This window comes from Zosterops lateralis, assembly GCF_965231275.1.
Source record: "Zosterops lateralis genome assembly, chromosome: 13".
Lineage (NCBI taxonomy): Eukaryota > Metazoa > Chordata > Aves > Passeriformes > Zosteropidae > Zosterops > Zosterops lateralis.
The window spans coordinates 5,790,943-5,810,931 of NC_139773.1; the positions used below are offsets into that span (position 1 = coordinate 5,790,943).

Consider the following 19,989-nt stretch of genomic DNA (forward strand, 5'->3'; position numbering starts at 1 on the left):
TTGAAGTCAAATAAGGATGCAATCTGACCAACAGGATTTCACACTGACAGTTTCCTAAAGCGTTCAGGGAAAGGCTGAATGTGGCACACGGTGATCCAGTTCATACGGGGGTCCTCGGCCACAGGCTGGACTCCATGACCTCAGAGGTCCTTTCGCCGTGATTGCTCGTGACTATGGACACTTCCCAATCGCTCCCGGGCCCGGGCTCCGCTGATCCCCCACCCGCACAGCAGTCAGGCAGGGCTGGGCAGGGCAGAACCTCCCGCCCCCTCAGAGCCCGGAGCGGGGTCTCGGGCAGGCCGCGGGCCCGGGCGCGCTGAGGGGCGGCGGGCGGGGCGGGGCCGGGGCGGGGCGCCGGGGGAACATGGCGGCGGCGGCGGCGGGCGCTGAGGCGGCGGAGCTGCGGCTGGCGCGGCAGGAGCGGGAGCTGCGCTGGCTGGCGGCGGAGGTCGGCCGCCTGAAGGAGCCGCAGGAGCTGCGCTGCCCCGACAGCGCCAGCCCCGAGCTGCAGCGGCTGCGGGCCGAGAACGAGAAGCTGCGCTACCGCCTCCTGCACCTGCGCCGCAGCCTGGCGGCCGAGCTGGGCCGGGCGGCCCCTGTACATCCTCCGGCCGGGGGAGAGGTAACGGAGGTAACGCCGGGGCCGCCCGGAGCGGGAAGGGACGGGACGGGACGGGGACAGGGACACCCACAGGGCCGAGCCGCCTGTGCCCAGCCCCGGGAGCGGCCGCCTGTCGCGGTGTGTGCCCGCAGAGCCGGGCAGTGCCCTCTGCCTTTGCGCCCAGGCCGGTTCAGAATGGTTTGGGTTGGGAGGGACCCTAAAGATCATCTCTTTTCAACTGCCTTGCCATGAGCAGGGACATCTTCCACTTGACCAAATTGCTCAGAGCCCCATCCAGCGTGGCCTTGAACTCTGCCGGGGGTGGGGCATCCACAGCATCACTGGGCAGGCAACCTGTTCGAGGTATCGCACGACTGAAGTTGCTGTGGCTGCTCCCTGCTCCGCTTTGATCTCCAAGGGGCGATTTTGCTGGTGATAGTTGTAGTAGTAAAATTTGGGAAGTTGTGTTGAGAGGACTTTACTTTGTGAGCAGCATTGCTGTGTCTGCAGAACATCAAAGGGATGCAGTTTAGATGTGCTATGAGAAGCCTTTGTATTAGGGACATGCCTTATTCCTTGTAATTGCCTCTTTAGCCCAATGTTATGCTGGTTTGCTTTGTTTTGATGGTTGCTGGAAAAAATCTTAAAGGTATAGTAGAGATATACTTTGTATTATCACTGTTTTCAGGAAGTCTCCAGTGCAAGTCCAACTGATGCAGTGAAACAAATTAAAGAGAAAAAGAAAAAAGAACATGAAGCTGTGAACCAACACCAGAATGATGTAAGTGGTTCTTTGATACCACATAATAGTAGGACTGGTTTATGGCCAGGTTCAGAAAAGGTGCTCAAATCTGGAATACTTTTTTGTATTTTGAAATCACAGCTTTTGGGAAGAAGGCTTGCTATAGCACAGAGGAAAAAAAACTCGCATTATTCAAAAGCTTCATCTTGCAGGTTACTGATACATTCTTAGATTTCTAGTTTTTGTGTAACAAAGGGATTTAGCTAATTGGAAAATAAAGGTCATGGTTTTGTAGTGCCTAAGGAGGGTGATGGTTCATGAGCAGTTAAACTGAGTTCTTGAAAGGGTGTTAGCAGCACTCCTGTAGTACAGTAGAGCTTAATAACTCACCTTAAGCTAAAATACAGCAACCTTCATGTGAAACTGTCTGGCTTGAATCTGATGCTTTGAATGTAGTGGCAGAAGTGAGGGCTTCTTGGGGTGATCCAAATTTCTTCAGGACACCTGTCAAATGCAAATTTTGAGTCAGGAGCATAAGCTGCTTTCTGAAGTCCAACTCACAGGTCCATTTAGGCCCAGACTGATGAAAGTGCATGGAAAACTGGAAAATCAGTATAAAATAGTCAGTAATGGGGTGGGAGTATCCTGTATATAATTGTTTATAAATGCTTTGCTGAATTTTGGTATAAATTCTAGTACAGTTGAATTGGGACAAGTTGAAACCTCTGGGGATGCACCAGCACTGTGAATCCTTTTATTCTCTGTCTCACAAACATGTGTGTGTATATCAAATTTATATGTTACAGCTCCAGTGTGTGCCAAGCTTCATAGAAGACAGACTGAAGCTTTATGAAGCATTGAAAAAAGAACATGATGCTTTGCTGGCTTACAGAGCAGCCAACCAGAGCAAATCTATCAAAATTACTCTGGCAGATGGAGAGACAGTTGAAGGGGAATCTTGGAAAACCACACCTTATCAATTAGCTGTAGGAATTAGGTAACGTGCACGTTCAAGGAGTTCTACTTTTGTAGTGATAAAACTGTTACTATCGTTTGTCTTTCACCTTGTTGTATAAAATACATGTCATGGCCAGTGGGTGGATTCTCCCTTAAATTGGTTTGCTTGGAAAGCATTGACACTTCAGTTTCATGTAGTAGAAACAGCTGGTTACAGGTCTGAGTGATGCTTGATTCTATGCTGGGATCATAATGCTTGCTTCCAATTAAATCTGTGACACTGCTAGGAATGAAGAGACATCAGAAGTTTTGTGAGTTAGCAGATACAGTAGAACCTGTTGTAAGGAGCATCCATTCCTCCAGATCCCCAGCACTGAAAACTGTTGAGCAAAACCTCTCAAGGCCTTAAGGTTCTATACCTTAACAGTAGGCAAGTGTTTAAGAAGACCACAGAAACAGAAGTTTTAGGTCTTCAGGTGCTACAAGATGTGGATGTGGTCTCGTGGGGTTTAGAAATCTAAAGTCTTTTACAAATCTGAACCAAACACTTCTTGTTATCTATCTGAACCCATAATGCTTCTTGTTATCTCTTCTGTTTCTTTAGTCAAGCCTTGGCTTCAAATGCAGTCATAGCCAAAGTGAATGGTGAACTCTGGGACCTAGAGCGTCCACTGGAGGGAGATTGCACTCTAGAGCTGCTCACCTTTGACAATGAAGAAGCCAAAACTGTGAGTAAACACTCTCTGGGTTCTTCTTGATTAAAGAAATGACATAAAATTGATTGCAGCATTAAACTTTTAAAATCTTGAATTAAAAAAAACCCACTAAACTATTCAAGTAATGTGTTTCTTATGATTCAACAAAGATTAGATACTAAGTGCCTGTAGTCTGAGAGTGAGTAAAATCTTTGTGTTCTTTTCATCCTTCTCTTTAACAAGTTATTTCTCAAAGGAACTGGTACAGAAGGCCTTGACTTGTATGTTGAAACAGTCTATGGTTTGGCTCAGTGCATTTGAAGATCAGACAGTGAAAGCAAAGTGAGGCAGTCTCTACTGTTTTCTAAAAACTGTCCAGTGTTAGACTTGAGTCATAAATAAAATCTACACCTCCTTGTACTGGCACTGTTTATTAGATCTTTAAGTAGACGTATCTTAGTCAATTAAACTATACCTGTACTTAACAACATGACTGAGATTTTTCTTTAATGGTATTCAGTCTGAAGCTTATGTTATCATTATACATTAGGATTAGACTTCAGTTTTGTCAAATAATTATTCATGTGATTAAGCTCGTTGGAGACATTTCAGGAGCCTGTAAAGGTTTTATCTTGTAGCAGTAGCTCTGAAATAGTCTGAATTAATAAGAACTCAGAACATCAGACTTTGATTGATGGTATTGATCTACTGTGTTGTTGGCTTCCCTCTTCTGACATTTCAGGTAATGTAGTTTACAGACCCATTAATAAATGTACTGAATGTGAGCAATGGCAACTTAATTGGCTACATTGCTTTAGATGTGATTAGTTGTGCATAGACTTTGACTGAAATTAACTTATAAATGAACAAGGTACATTAAGTACTAAATTGAAGGAATTGTGCAGAGGTATAGTCATCTCCTTTCAGGGTCTTTAGTGCTATATCTGCCATTATATTAATCTTTTAGAGTACTTCATAATGCAAAGATAAAGTTGTTTTACTTGTCTCAAAATTTGAACAACATTGGTTCTAATCTGTGTCTTATCTGCAGATACATCGCTACTTTGTTTTTTCTTCTTTTTAGTTACACAATGCCACTGACCTCATGGTTTGCTCACCTGACTTCATTTACAGGTTTATTGGCATTCAAGTGCTCACATTCTTGGAGAGGCCATGGAAGGATATTTTGGGGGCTGCTTATGCTATGGACCACCAATTGAGAATGGATTTCATTATGACATGTATATTGAAAACAGGTAAAATTACAGGGCTTAGAACTTTAATACACCATATTAAAGCTCAGTACTAGAATTATTTTATTTGCTTCTGCATGTTAAAAGTATAATTGTGTCTGTAATATGATTTGAAACATAGTCTTCTATGTATGCAGTTCAGTTGAGTTGGTGTATATATTTAAATTCAGAAGCAGTGTTCAGACACCTGCTCTGTAAGAGTTGAAGCTGTTCTGTGAAAAAATGCAGTGTTTGGGTTGAACTTTCTGCAGTTCCTGTGGGGCAAAGGGGGTGGTTTCCATGAAGAGTCGTGCAAGTTTGGTTTCCAGGGGCCATAATCACTTGTAGAAACGGCACAATTGCATATAACTTGTCTAGGTGTTTACTACTTTTCTAATCCTTGTGCACAGCTTTACAATTCTGTTTTTTCCTTGTTTATCTTTCTGTAGGCAGGGAGAATACTGAATCTGCATGAGCTGATAAACTCTTGTGTCTGAGTTGAGCCATTTTTCCCCTTGGTTTCTGTTTTTTTCTTAAATCGTATGTTTATTTTGAGCTATAGGTCTTCCAGACATTTAATCATGTCAAAGGCTGTTTCAGGAATGATTACAATGGGTTTGTTCAGGGTAGTATTATCTGTGTTTCTGGGTTTAGTCTCTGAAAATACAGTTGATTGTAAGAAACTAAGAAAAAAAAATACTGTGACAAATCACAACACGTTCCATGTTTTTCAAATTAGACCATTAGAAAGTGGTCACTTGAAAAAATGGGAGTATCAAAATAATTAATGTTCATTTCTTTTGCCTGTGTCTTTTTATCTAGAAGTGTATCCAGTACTGAATTCCCACTACTAGAGAACCGTTGTAAAAATATCATAAAAGAGAAACAGGTTTTTGAAAGACTGGAAGTCAAAAAGGAGATCCTGTTAGACATGTTTAAGGTAAATCTTCAGAATGGCTGTGGATGTGGTACAATGATCTTTTAAAATGTAACTTTTATGAAATGTTGCATGTAGCTGACCCATCAGAATAGTACCTGTCTAGTAAACAAGGGAAAACAATACCATCTGTTTCCCCCTCTCCATATGCCTCTCAAGTGTTCAGGATGTTTTCAAGCCCTTACAAAAACAATTCTTTATTCCACAAAAGCACACCTCAAGCTCAATGAAAAAAAAAAAAGTTAATGAAAGGCATACATTTCTTTTGGCTCACTCGTGAAGACAGGTCAGAAGAAGCTTTAGCTCTGGTCCTGTTTTATTCAGTGACTATCACCAGTCTCACTGTACTGTGTGATTGCTTTTCACAGGTGCTTTGGGGTTCAGGTGTAATCACAATCCTCAACACACCCTCAGGGGAGTTAGCATGTTTGTCCCTTTCCCCTCTGCTTTTACAAAGCTTCTGAGAAATATATGAGGGGCTTGTTTTGTTGTTATTGTTGTGATTTGGGATTTTTTTTGTTTTGTTGTTTTGGTTTGGTTTGGGTTTTTTAGCTGGAGTGTCTTTTACTGGTGCATTTGTATTACTAAAATGTAATTTTTAAAGAGAATTTTATTCTCCATTTTATTGACGTTTCTGGCTGTTCATGTTTCAGTATAACAAGTTTAAGTGTCGTATCCTTAATGAGAAAGTGAAGACACCAACTACCACAGTATACAGGTAAAGAAATGTACTCAAAAGGTGTTATAAAGTATTTTTATAGCTAATTATTTTAATTTGAGAGAATAATTTGGTGCTTTTTTATTCTAAGTTCTGAATTCTTGTTTGATTGGGACTTAAATTTGCAATTAATATTGTTACTTAGGTAAAGTGAGATTTTCTTCCTCTGCTGAGATGGATTAGGTCTCAATTTATGGGCAAATGTCAATTTCAGTTTTTATTTATTCCTTCTGGTTTCAGTAGACTGATGAAAATAAGTTGCCATTTCTGGCATTGGCTCGCTGCATAATGGATAAAGCTAACTCTAGCTCAGTGTGGGGCGAAGAATCTGCTCATTCAGTTACTTGTTAATAGGCTGGAAAATGGCAAAACCATTTTCTGTTTGATGTGCATAGTTTTAAATTTCCTGGCCAACTTGAACAACTTCATGTGGAACTATATGAATTGGCAAATGTGTTATGATGCTCTTGAAAATGGATTGAGTGTGCTGAGCATTTACTAAGTGAATATTCCACTTCAGGTAGAAGGCACAGTTACATTTAAGGTGCACTGAATTTGCTCTATGCTGCATATTTTGATTTGGATTTACTGGCACGTTTGGATGTGTCAAATGTGAACTTGTGAGCCATTAGTGACTGTGTTGAAAAATGTCAGATTGCTTGAAAGTGCACATTCTTTTTGTTTTGGCATGTAGATGTGGTCCATTGATTGATCTCTGCAGGGGTCCACATGTGAGACACACTGGAAAAATTAAGGCCCTTAAAATAATTAAGGTAAGTTTAAATTAACTGTGCATTGAAACTGAAATAAATTATCAGTTGGTTTATTTATATATTTATTTTTCCTGAGCTGATTATACTAGGATTGGTCCTTTGTGTTGTTTTCTTTACTTACTGTACAACAGCTCTTCATTTCTTTCCCAGCTCCCATTGTACAAGTAGCACTACTGACTTTGATCGTTGGTCTGTGTCTGAAATTTACTGGTTCTTGACTCAGACAGTAATACCTCAAGTGAAAGTTACCAGCATGTTTTTTAATCAGAGTATTAGTGTAGTAACATGCACGTTTAGACTGATGAAAAGCACTGCAGAACTGCTCTAGCCTAGTGATGAGCACATGAGCTGTGGAGCCAGTTCTGCCGTGCACAGGAGAGAAGTGCAGGGCCTAAGCTCCTGTGGCAGGACTGTGCCACTGTGTCCCACCTGCACTGCCCTTCACAGCACAAGTGTCCTGGTTAGTCTGTACCAGCTGTCACATCTGGGTGCAGGGGGCTGTACATGCTCTGTTCTGCATTAAGTGAATGGCGAGGTACTCACTGGGTCAGAAAACAGTATTTTGACCTTGTCAGATGGTATCTTTCAGGTACAGGAGATAAAGTGGACCTTGGCAGATCTGCAAGTGCTGCTGTTAAAAAATGGCATTGCTTCCAGGAAAGCCAGAGACAGTGTTTGCAGAGGCCTCTGAATTTATGGTGTAGTTTAAGTTACTCACAGATGCTAATTTTGGTAACCTTATTAGACTGAGCTCTTTGGAGCATTCATTATTGTGGTTTTTGCTGGCTTCCTAACTGAAGTGTATGGAACTCTGGAGTTCCAGGGATTAAGTGGGTAGAGGGTTAAAACTACTCAGATTTAACTGTGAGAGCTAGGTTTGTTTTGCCTTTCATGTTTCCCTACTTCATTATGTTTTCAGTGCAAACAAGTCCTGCCTTTTTAGAAACCATGACACGAAATAATAAAATATGCCATGATGTGAGTTAAAACAAGGTACTTAAGCAGAATAAAATATGATATGACCTGTCACTTTTGTTTGTCTTCTGTGTTAGTATGCTGACTAAAAGGCACTGCAAGTCTCTTTGTATTACAAACAAATGCTGAAGGACTGCATATAATTCTTTTCCCAAGGAACAATATAATAATGTTCAAATGAGTTAGTGTTTATCCCTCTTCGTCTGATATTATGTAACATTATCTTAAAGTATGGGTTTTGTGTATCAGAGTTCTTCTACATATTGGGAAGGAAAATCTGACATGGAAACTCTGCAGAGAATATATGGAATATCCTTTCCTGATAACAAAATGCTGAAGGAATGGGAAAAAATTCAGGAAGAAGCCAAAAACCGGGATCATAGGAAAATTGGAAAGGTACACTACTCCACTGTCTACTTCTTTTATACTTCTATTCTAGAATTCATTCTCTTCCCTTGTATTTTAGTTTTGGTTTGATTTTTTTTGTTGTTGTGTTTTGACAGTTTTAAGGGAGTGCCCATTCTATGTGCTTCTTGATGTCGCTTATATTTTAAAATCTTAATTCTACAAACTAAACTTGTCACTTACATATGAATATTAAACTATTATTGGGAAAAAGTTAATGGCTTTAGTCCTTTAGTTTAGGGATAGAAATCTTAGACCCATTAATGTAGAGTCTTTGCAGGTCCTACCTAGGCCACTCTATTTTTCACAGAAGAGAATTTATTTGGAAATTGTGTGAATAACATGGTTTGGTCATTCTTTATAATAGATGTAAATTTGGGGAAATGTGTATTTACATGGTCAAAGAATTAAAAAAATGGAATTCAGTGTTCTTACAAATTTCTAAGAGTAAGAACTGCAGATCAATTAACCTGTCTTTCTGAGAACTTGTAGACCATAAATCATCTTGTTGCTGAATATTCCATCTTTGCAAACAGTGTCTCAATGCGTGTGAAGTAGTTACATTCTCTCTGAATTGTTACTAGAACATTCTGGTTTTCATTTACCTAGGAGCAAGAACTCTACTTCTTTCATGATTTGAGTCCTGGAAGCTGCTTTTTCCTCCCTAGAGGTGCCTTTCTTTATAACACACTCATGGATTTCATACGGGTGAGTATATACTGATGTTACTGATATAAGTCTTCACAACTTGGTTATCATTTGTTGATCTGAAGTGATAGGCCATTCATAGTGCTGAGCTATCCACAGAAAGAGAAGTATTTATGCATGTAAACGTACACAAGATTTTTGCAAGGATTATGCAAATTTAACCTTTTTGAAAATAAGGCAAAATGAAGCTGTGTTTTTCCAATTGTGCAACATCTACATGTGCACTAGTCCTACCATGTTCCTGTAAATTGCCATCATAATACCACAGGTTGAAAGAATCAAGCTTTTGCTTATCAAAATTTTAAACGTTGCATTTGTTCCATAGGGGGAATATCGCAGGCGTGATTTTACTGAGGTTGTATCTCCAAACATCTTCAACAGTAAACTCTGGGAAGCTTCAGGACATTGGCAGCACTACAGTGAAAATATGTTCTCTTTTGAGATTGAAAAGGAAATGTTTGCCCTTAAACCCATGAATTGTCCAGGACATTGGTTTGTACTCTCAGCTGGAAAAGGTCTTATTTTACATCATTTATCCTTTGTGGGGCTGAGGAGAAGTAAAAGGAGAATTAACACATGCTGTGATGTGTGCTTACCATAGACCACTAAGCCAGTGTGTCCAGAGAGCTGCTCTGACAGTGTCCCAAAGCAGAGCTTTGCAGTGAGTCTGCCCTGAGCTGGGTTTGTGCCTGCTAATACTAGTCTGTACCACTAGTAAATACCAGTTCTGTTGGGTAGAGGTGGGCATCAGATGTTCCAAGAAGGGTATGGATGAACCAGTCTTGATTTACTCCTGCAGTGTTTTTTCCTCAGTGGTCTTTAGTGGTTCATTGCATGGTGTGCTTTTTCTGTTTGCCTGTCTTTCAGGATGTAGGCAACCTGAACAAGTAAATACTTAAAAATGTGATTACTGTTTGTACTGAGCTTCATTCATTTGTGTTGTCCTAAATCTCCTGTAAGAAGGATAAGAGGAAGGTTTTTCCATGTCCCTTTTAGTTTGATGTTTGCCCATCGTCCCCGATCCTGGAGGGAATTGCCTCTTAGATTTGCAGATTTTGGAGTTCTCCACCGAAATGAGCTCTCGGGCACTTTGAGTGGCTTGACTCGTGTAAGGCGCTTCCAACAAGATGATGCTCACATCTTTTGCACAATGGAACAGGTAAAAAAAAAAAAGTACTTCCCACATCCCCACCAGTCAACCAAAATAACCCTTCCCTCTCCCAGTGCAAACTAACAGTAAACAAGAAAAAAATCCTTGAATTGTTTCAGCTCTTGATTATCCCATTGTATAGTGTAATGCTGCTTTCAATGGGTTTTTTTCTAGGTCCTTCCTTTTATTTAGAAAGATGCATTGGGCAACTAAATCCCGGAAAGTAAGATCTGTTGCATTTTCCATCTCCCTCTGAAAAAAAAAAAAAAAAAAAAAGCAGTTGATCTCATTGTTTTCTGTAGAAATGCTGAATAAACTTCTTTTCTGTAAGTGATGTCACAGATTTTAGTGGAACTATATGTATAAATTGATGTACTTTAGTTCAGGATGCAGTTTGGCTCCAGAACCTCATGCTTAACAAAAATACTGCTTTTCTTGCTATGCTTTGAAGACCCAACACCTCAGATGTCTCTTTACCCATTAAATGGATTTGGGTTTGTTGGATGTAATTTTCAAGTGATTTTTAATTCTTTCTTATTTAATGAACTCTTATGTTCTGGTTATGAGGAATTCAGTAGATTCAATTACATTTTTATGTATATAAATTTTAACCTATTTTAATATGTTTTATGTTTAAGATTGAGGAAGAAATTAAGGGCTGTCTTGATTTCTTGAAGTCAGTATATGCTGTCTTTGGCTTTACCTTTCAACTACATCTTTCTACAAGACCAGAAAATTATCTTGGAGATTTAGAGATCTGGGATCATGCAGAAAAGGTAATTAATTTAAAAACAAAGAAACAAACCTCTTAATATTTGTCCTTGCAGAGGTAGATATTTAACTCTAAATATTAACTCTAAGTATTGAGTTCTTCCATTCTGCATGATGAAATTGCTTAAATCAGATGCTAAATAATGCCCTTAGTGGAAATTCTTGTAGGAAAACATCACGTTAAATCCAAAGTTTCTATAGAAAACCAAAACTTTCAGATTCTTACTTAGCCGCTTGAACTAGTTAGTTTTCTATTAATCTTTTTTTTCTGATTAATTATAATATTTATACAAGGAACTACAATTTCCAGATTGTTTATTATAAATGAGCAAATGCTTGAACAACAGGGGTTGTGCTGCCTTTTGACTCCTTTTGAATTTGAAAGGCAAATGCTTTGACTTGGAGTAATGAGAGGGCCTTCTGTACCTTTTTTAATTACTCTCTCATTCTTATGATTAGCAACTTCAAAACAGCTTGAATAACTTTGGACAGGAATGGAATTTGAATCCAGGAGATGGAGCATTTTATGGTCCTAAGGTTAGTGACTCAGCATTTCCATACAACTTTGGGGTGGACAGAAATGCAGACGTACTGCAGGCAAACTATATTTAGTAACTGTGTTATTTTTGCTTCGCAGATTGATATTAAAATCAAAGATGCAATTGGTAGGTACCACCAATGTGCCACCATCCAACTTGACTTCCAGCTACCCATTCGGTTTAACCTTACTTATGTTGGGTGAGTGTTAAGCTAAACGTCTTCCTTTTTAAAATGAAATTAAACAATAGGTTTCATTATCTGTAATTCCCATTATGTAGTAATGCTGTATTGCTCATTTAACAAATGATCAGCTTGTAAATCAGTCAGCTGGGAGACTAAATCAGTAGGGAGAGCAAACACCCCCAGTGAGCAGAGGAGCGAGTTACCAACTTGAAGATACTCAATGTAATGATACCTCACTTTAAATTGTAAATGCAGGAAAGTCTCATTATCTGTCTTGTCTGCCAGCTTTGAGGACAATTGATCATAAGTTGTGCTGAAAACTCCTCAGCTGAGTCAGTTTTCATTTTCAGCCTAGTCATTGTGCCTCCTTGGAAGACATGGCACAGAAATTCAAACATGCCCTAAGGAGAAAGTAAGTTTGTATTAAGTGGTTCTTTGTTTTTATCAGATAAAATTAGTTGACTTTGAACATAAACCAAGTGTAAACAGCTTTTAGTGAAAATCTGGCTGGTTTCCAGCTTGGCCCACTGAGCAAATTAATCTTACTGCCATGCTCACTTGAATAATTGTTTTCTGGATTTTATTTCTACTGTTTGATTTTTCATATTGTAAAACTGGGGAAGATAGAATAAGAATCTTTGTAATGTTTTGGTCCTGTAGTACATTCTACAGTAGATGTCATAGCTTTTATGGTAGATGATAATATTGTTATGAACTGAATTTTTTAATTTTTTTTTTTTTTTATATTTCAGGATTGTAATTTAAGTGAAGTAATGAATAGTAAGGGCAGGTTAGATCCTGTGCAACAAAATAAAAGTCCTAATGTAAGGAGAGTTCAGCATAAAATATTAAAAATGCGCAAAAGTGGTGCTGAGTCAGTCAAGTGTCTTCTCAAATTTAAGAGTGTCTCTGCCACTAGCTGTAGGCATGATTATTTTAAATTAGAATTCCTTTAAAAGCCCAGCTGACTTGAAGTACATTTTTAACCAGTAGATTTTTCATAAGTAGAACTAACTAAATTTTGTCTTTCTGTTAAAAGTAGAATCAAAAGTATTAGTAGGATTACGTGTGTGTGAGCTAAGATAACTATTTTTTTAAAAAACCTTTTTTTTTTTTTTTTTTTTTCAGTAAGGATGGTGATGACAAGAAAAGGCCAGTGATTATTCATAGAGCTATTTTGGGATCTGTGGAGAGAATGATAGCTATTCTAGCAGAAAATTATGGAGGAAAATGGTATGTGGCACAAATGGAATTCTAAGAAGACTTTTACAATGTAGAAACTGCATATCCTTCCTATTGTCCCATATATTATAATGCAAAAATAATATACCTAAAATTTTCTCAAAATTAGTAAGTATGATTACAAGAAAAGGCCAGTTTTCTCATCTGAGTTGTATGATATCAATAAAATTTCATGAGACTGCAGAAAAAAAGAAAAACATACAGAAACAGGAATTGTCATTGAATGTGTAACTGCTACATTATCGTTGTTCTTTTTTTCTTAAAACTCGTGCTTTTGTACCAGGACGATGTCAGATATATGTAAAGCAATTATTTGTATATACACAGACATTAATTAATCCTAATATGTGAAATAATTTTATCTTAGAAGTATAAAAATATCTTGGATAAGATCTGGAAATATTTCTTCGTTTAAAGTACTAAGGAAGAGTTAATTCTTATTTTCAGTCACCTGTCTGACTGTCCACCTTTAATGTAAGGTTATAGATAAAAATGAAAACAATGCAGAAAAAAGTTTATTTAAAGTTGCGAGGTCAGCTAGGAAGGAAACAGAAGGTCCAACTTCCCCATATGTCATTTTACTGGAATCCATCTATTGGCTACTTTATGTGAGCTTGAAAAGAGGGAGACAATACACTATCCAACATCTTTAGCTAATGTAAATAATTCTACACAGATGTTATTATTGTGGAACATTATGGCTGTGACTGGAAAAGTAAAATGCCCCTTTCTTTCCTGTGTGTGCTGTGCTGGCCAGGCCGTTCTGGCTGTCTCCACGGCAGGTGATGGTTGTGCCCGTGGGCCCCACCTCGGAGCAGTACGCCCAGCAGGTGAGAGGAGAGCTTGGCTCCTGGTGGCAGCAGGCACATTTCATAGATCCTTAACTGCTTGTCCTAGAAAAGGGAATTAATGCTTAATAACTCTGGAAATGTGTTGGGGGGGAGAGGTAAATATGTTAAAATTACGGTTCAAAAATTGTATGTGTTTGAATAAGGTTGTGAAGTTAATATGTGAAGTTAATGTAATTTAAAGTATTTGGGATTCTTTATATACATACTTCTGTAATTATCAAAGGAAAAAGCATCCTGGATGACAAACCTTATATAACTAGTGCTTCATTACAGTACTCTCTAGTTCTAAGTAGGCAGAGCCAGTTTTTTCCATTTCCCACCATGTATGTTCTTGACTACATCACTTTTGATCTATGATTTGGTTTTTTTACCTCTGTCCCATACTTTCATTTTAATGCAAGAATAAGTGTATTTGTTCCTTCTTCTCTTTCTCCTTTCTCAGACTGAGGACATGTTTTTGTCATGCAGCAGGAGAGCAGCAGATGTTTGATATAGATGTTATCTTGTATTGTCTCTTAGCTGGGGTGCTGCTGTATGTGCTGGTTTCTTCAGATAACTTCACTGAATTCCTTATAATCATCCACAAGAACGAAATTATGCATATGCATGAATTAATTATTGGGTGTGATCAATAATTGCAGCATTTTCAAATATATATTGAAAACTATATAGTAATACTAAGAGGATTTTGGTTTCTTTGGGTTTGTTTTTTTTTAGGTTTGCAACCAGTTTTTTGAAGCAGGGTTTATGTCAGATGTGGATCTAGATCAAAGCTGCACATTAAACAAGAAAATTAGAAATGCACAGCTGGCGCAGTATAACTTCATTTTAGGTAATTGCAGCATCTTACATTTCTGAATATCATTTAAGTTCTAATGTTGGACAAAGTTTGTTCTAGGCTCATTTTCTAACATAGATTGTGTAATATTTTGTGCTCTGTCTTGCAGTGGTTGGAGAAAAGGAGAAAGCAAACAATGCTGTCAATGTGCGAACCAGAGACAACAAAGTTCACGGGGAGATTTCAGTATCTTCTGCTATTGAAAAACTCAAGAAATTTAAGACTTCACAAATTCTAAATGCAGAAGAAGAATTCTGATGTTGCTGCTAGGAAAAAAAAAATTAGCTGCCTATGTGAAATATTTTTCTTCCTGCACAGCAGTGATGCTCATCCGAGAGAATTTTCAGTTAACAGATACACAAAATAAGCAAATGTAGCACTGTTAGTGCTCCAGGAAAAGCATGAGAGGACAGATACAGCTGCCAACTCCTTCAACAGTCGCATGGGTTTCCAATCTGCCTGAATGGCAGAATGCTTGTTTAGGAAGTCCTGCACCTCTGCTGTGGTGGGTTTGCTGTGGAAATGAGTCAGGGCTGTACTAGGGTGGGGATCAGGAGGCTGGGAAGGACAGTGGATGCTGCTGGCAGTGCTGAGCTGCCTCAGTCACAGAGCAGGTACCTGACTGTCACATGAGCCTGGCAGTGCCCAGGGGCCTCAGGAGAGGTTTGGGTTAGATGGAAACAGAAGTTTGTGGGTGGGAGGGTGGTGGTACGAATAGCTTGGTTGTTTCAGAATGTGTGTTCACAGAGTATGGATTGCACTGGAGTCTTTGCTGGAAGTCTCAGTGGAACAAGGCACTGGTGGAGTTGGTGTGATGATGGTTGCTGTAATGGTGTCTGCCAAGAATGCGGTTGAATTACTGTAACTGTGTGTGAAGTGTTTTATTTTCTTCCTCTGTTTGCTGTTGTTTTGGCTTTTTACTAAAACAAAAAACGTTGAAAACCCTTTCTGTGTGTAATTTATTACTTTATTTGCTGGGAGTTGTTAGAATGCTGAAAAGGAGCAGAGGACAATTTTAATTTTAAAACAGTACATTGGACTTGAAACTGGCTGTATTTCTGCTTTGTTGATGCTTAGAAATGATTTTTAATGTTGCTGTTGCAGGTAATTGAACTAGATTTTTTGGAGAGATTAATTTTTACCTTTTTTTTTTATTTTAATGTGCTGTTATTCAATTAACAGGCTTAGATATAGTGTTATGTGTATTTCTCAATTATCTAAGCTATACAGCTCTGGTTGTGATTTAAATATCACAGCTGTGAAGCAGAAACTACAATTTAATGCATAAATATTAACACAACTACAAAGCTTGTTTTACTTCTGCCACCACTTGTACAGACTTTTAATAGGTCTGTGTTTGGTTTCGTATTCGTTTGGGTTTTTGTGGATCTGCTTTCATCTTCTGCTTCTAAAAGAAAAGGGAAAAAAAAACACTGAAGGAGCGAGTGGTGGGAAAGCTTTCTGTTCCACTTGACGGAATTAGCACGATTTTTATTTCTATATTTTATACATACATTTATTTTTGCGGCCTATCGCCGCTATGTGTGGTGTACTGAGCCCGCAGCATTCAGGCCCTGAGGGCTTTTCCCACTGTGGGGCCGCCGCTTCCCTCGGCCCCGCCCCTCGGGTCTGCCCCGCCCCGCCCCCTGGCGGCGGCGCCGCCCCGCCGGGCGCACCAAGATGGCGGCGCGGTGGTGGCGGCGCTGCCTGCGCGGGCTCTGCGGGGCCGCGCTGTTCCTGTCACAGCTCTCCGTCCTCTCGGGCCGCGGTGAGCGCGGCCGCCGTGCCGAGACGGGGCGGCGGGGCTGGGAGATGGGGCAGAGGCTCCGGCTGGAGTCTGGGATGGGTGGAGGCGGCTGCCCCGAGCGGCCAGGGCTGCGCGCGGGTCCGGCTGCGGCGGTGGCGGTGTGGGGTGATGAGGGTTCGTGGCCGCTCCCCTGACTGCGGGCCAGGCGGCTGTTTGGGCACGGCCGCGTTCCGCTGTGCCGGCTCTGTGGGGCTGGGGCTGGGGCTGAGGTGCTCGGTGTCAGGGCAAAACACGGCCCAGGCCCCTCTTGCTTGTTCATGTGCTGTTGTATTACACAGCAGCTTTTGTGGCTGCTCTTTGTCGCGAACGTGTGTGACTGAAGAGGCCCTGGGGCTCCTCGGCGCGGTCAGGGGGGCGGTGTGACAGAGCTGCCCGTCCTCTCTCAGCCGTGCCCGGGGCTGCCGGCGGGGCTCGGCGGGGCTGGCACAGGGCGGCTGTCCCCAGCCTCAGAACGCGGCCCCCGCAGCGCCCTGCGCGCAGCCCTGCACCAACAGCCTCCAGAGCGGGTCCGATAGTCCATCTTTCCGTCAAAGAACTACTTGCTTTGCTTCATTAAATGGCATTGTTCAGTAGAAAACACTGTGTCAAATCTGCTTTCTGAGCAGTGCTTTTAATACTCATGAATCAAAAAATAAGATCGAATGGAAATGAATGTAGTTCATTGTCTTAAAGGAGCAACTTCATTCTAATGCTCTTTCTAATGTGTAACATACATGTCCCACTATTAGTAGAACAGGAAAACAGATATTTTTTTCTAATCTCATTACACTTTCTACTTGCATTTTCATATCAGAGCTGAAATCAAAGTGTTTCTGAAGATGAATTTTGTTCTAACAATTTCACTTTCTCCATGTTTTTGTCTTGTAGCAGGATCTTTGATGACAACAAAGCTTTCACAGCCACAGTCTACACTGGCAAAAAGCCTAACTCCAACAAGTACAAATGCTCCTTATTTTAAGGCATTAGGTAAGGTATTTTGTTATTTCTTTTGTCTGTTGTCTGTGGATCCTTCTCAGTCTTGAATCCAGAAGTTCTTGAATTGGGTCTTACATGATCTCAATGAATTACTCTTCAATGACCAGAACAATTACTTTGGGCTATCTAATTAGACAGCTGGTCCATATAAGAACTAGAAAATGGTAGGTTAAAGTACCATTGTGGTATATGTGGTTTATACCCCTCAGTATGGTGGAAGTTCTTGAAAGACTCCAGCATCCTGCAAGAACTTGTTCCCTGTCCACCATCAGTACAGCTTCATAGTTTGCTGAGGGGGCATCAGGGCTGACAGAAATGCTGTTGTTGCTGGCAGTTTGGGAGGTGATTCTGTACACATGCAAACAGCAAATGGCTGAGGTAGCTGCAGCCCTAATTAGAGCTCAGCTCAAAGTAGGTTACCCGTGTCACCCCGCTGCTATTCCTGAACTGATTACTTGTGCTCAGGAGTGCTGGCTGAGGCGGTGCTAATCCCTGTAAGCCAGTCCTGGTGCTGGGCTCAGGTGTTGGCTGGTGTCCTGTACAGCCCTGTGGCTCCTCTGGCCCTCACAGCACAGGCTGGGAGTGCTGCTCCATGCAGAGTGAGGAAAGCCCTTTATACAGCATCAGTGCATGTGTTTGTCTATGTATGTGTATAAGAAAATGTATATATATATACTTTAGACTTTAAATTAGCCTTTTTTACTTGGGTTCTTAATTCACTTATTGCACCTTGCAGAAAGTACAGAAATTCCACCTTACGTGACTAATTGTCCCAGCAACGGGCTTTGCAGTAGATTGCCACCAGACTGCATGACATGTAACACGAACTATTCCTGTATATATGGGAAGACAGCAACTTTTGACTGCAAAGTCAAGCCACATGTTCATTGTGTTGTAAGTAACCTGTTACTCTTAACCCCGGATTTAAGTAATTAAACTGTGGCATCACATCTTAAAATTCAGCATTTTGATTTCCAGGTTCTGATGTAGGCAGGTTTGCAGTTCTGTGATAAGTTTGATCACTCACTGTGGGCTGTTGAAGAGGCCCTTCCTTGATTTGCCTTTCTTGCCTTGAACCTTTTCATTACCTGGACATGCCTTTGAGTTAAACCACTCCAAACATTTAGGGAGTGGGGAGGCAAAATATCTGTCAGAGCTACAAACTGACCTTAAAGGTGAGACTAAATCAGTCCTCCTTTTGGCAGCAGCCTTATATTGGAGGAATCAGCAATGTTATTCCTCTTTAGTGGTTTTCTATTCTGCTCTATAAGAGGTACAGAACAATTGTTCTTTTGCCCACAATGTCTGCTCATGAAATCTAATTTGATACTGCACATTGATTTTTTGGTTTTAATACTGTTGAAATGATAGTGCTGTCATTTTACAGGATGAGAATAACCACGAGCAGGAGAACTTTACAATTAACATGACTTGCCAGTTTTGCTGGCAGCTTGCCACAAGTGATTATGTCTGTACCAATTCCACAAACTGCATGACAGTTTCCTGCCCCCGACAACGATACAACGCAACTTGCACAGTCCGGGATCACATCCATTGTCTAGGTAAGGTGGGCAGAGCTGGATTTCTCTAAAGAATTTTTCACATATTTTGTAATGGGTGGCTACAAAGTTCGTTCATGTCCTTTTACAGTAACAGCCTGCACCTTGATCAATCTACTGGATTTTTTTATTATTACATTTCATTTTTTAGCATAATAGCAACATCTGCCTGTGAACATTAGCTTATTATACTGTTGTATACTGTCACACCAGAGAAAAGAGTTCTTTTTATTTCTGTCAACTTCTGTGAGTTAAACTTACTTAAACTGACTAGTGGTCTGATTCTCAGACCACTGATGGAATCAATATCAAATGTCTCCATAGGCCAATTAAAGAAGATTATGCTGGTTCTATCCAACTAGGCTTCATTTTCCCTCTGTTCCCTGACTTTTCTGGTACGGTACCAAGATTGATGGAACAGAGAACTGTAGGGTATAAATACCTTTTGTGTTGACAGTTGTTTCTCAGTTAATGTCAGCCCTTTTAGACTAATTTTGGAAAAATGTGGTGTCTTTTTCCTTGTTAATTTTCTTCCTTATTATATGGTCTTTGTTTATTGCATTAAGGTTTTAATATTTTCCAATGTTTAGGTAACCGTGTCTTTCCTAAGATGCTCTATTGCAATTGGACTGGAGGTTATAAGTGGTCTACTGCTTTGGCACTAAGGTAAGCAGGAACCATTGGATAATGTTAAGCTAAAATAGATTAGTTTTCGTTAAAATCTTCAGTTTTCTTTGGTTTTCTGCTTGGTATTTTTTAGAGGTGTGTCAAATAACCGGTATTTCAGATAGTTTAGCTTGAAATGGTGGGCATAGAATGCATGAAGGGTTCACAGAGCAATGCTGGCTGTCTCCGGCAAACACAGCTGGAGAAAAAGCACTTGGATATCCAAGCTTAGTTCCTCTAGAAATAATAATGAATCATATTTTTATTCTTCTAGCATCACCCTTGGTGGATTTGGTGCCGATCGTTTCTATTTGGGTCAGTGGCGGGAAGGTCTGGGAAAACTCTTCAGCTTCGGTGGACTTGGAATATGGACACTGATTGATGTGCTGCTGATAGGTGTTGGCTACGTGGGACCTGCAGATGGATCTCTCTATATTTAAATGTGGCTGCAAGGTGTTTCAGAGAGGAGTCGTTGCCTGCAAAGGGCTCTAAATAAACGAGTGTGGAGGTTTGAGCCTTTAAGGAAGAATGACAAACAACTGTTTGTTCTATGTGCATACGTTTTAATGTACAGTATCTGTACTTGGTTTGCCTTTAACTAAGGTCAAATAAAAGAGTGGATCACTGAGTAAGTTGAAATTAATTTCATTTCTTCTATGGACAT

At 40.2% G+C, this 19,989-nt stretch overlaps 2 protein-coding genes across 2 annotated transcripts; both read left to right on the plus strand.

Annotated features, from left to right (window-relative positions):
• Nucleotides 1–364: 364 nt before the first annotated feature.
• Nucleotides 365–15,260, plus strand: LOC310914490 (threonine--tRNA ligase 1, cytoplasmic-like; the record flags this gene model as incomplete). The annotated part of the gene is made up of 19 exons (XM_083870651.1): nt 365–799; nt 1,290–1,382; nt 2,150–2,340; nt 2,905–3,028; nt 4,130–4,251; nt 5,050–5,167; nt 5,818–5,882; nt 6,577–6,655; nt 7,880–8,026; nt 8,645–8,743; nt 9,069–9,235; nt 9,740–9,902; nt 10,532–10,669; nt 11,124–11,201; nt 11,302–11,402; nt 12,516–12,620; nt 13,387–13,459; nt 14,198–14,312; nt 14,428–15,260. 19 exons carry the CDS (start codon nt 365–367, stop codon nt 14,574–14,576), a joined length of 2,562 nt encoding a protein of 853 aa, XP_083726777.1. The 3' UTR covers nt 14,577–15,260.
• Nucleotides 15,261–15,993: 733 nt separating this feature from the next.
• Nucleotides 15,994–19,953, plus strand: TM2D3 (TM2 domain containing 3). The gene is made up of 6 exons (XM_083870858.1): nt 15,994–16,086; nt 16,993–17,091; nt 17,837–17,994; nt 18,488–18,662; nt 19,250–19,325; nt 19,600–19,953. The coding sequence occupies exons 1-6, from the start codon at nt 15,999–16,001 to the stop codon at nt 19,763–19,765; spliced, it is 762 nt and encodes a 253-aa protein (XP_083726984.1). The 5' UTR covers nt 15,994–15,998; the 3' UTR covers nt 19,766–19,953.
• Nucleotides 19,954–19,989: the final 36 nt, after the last annotated feature.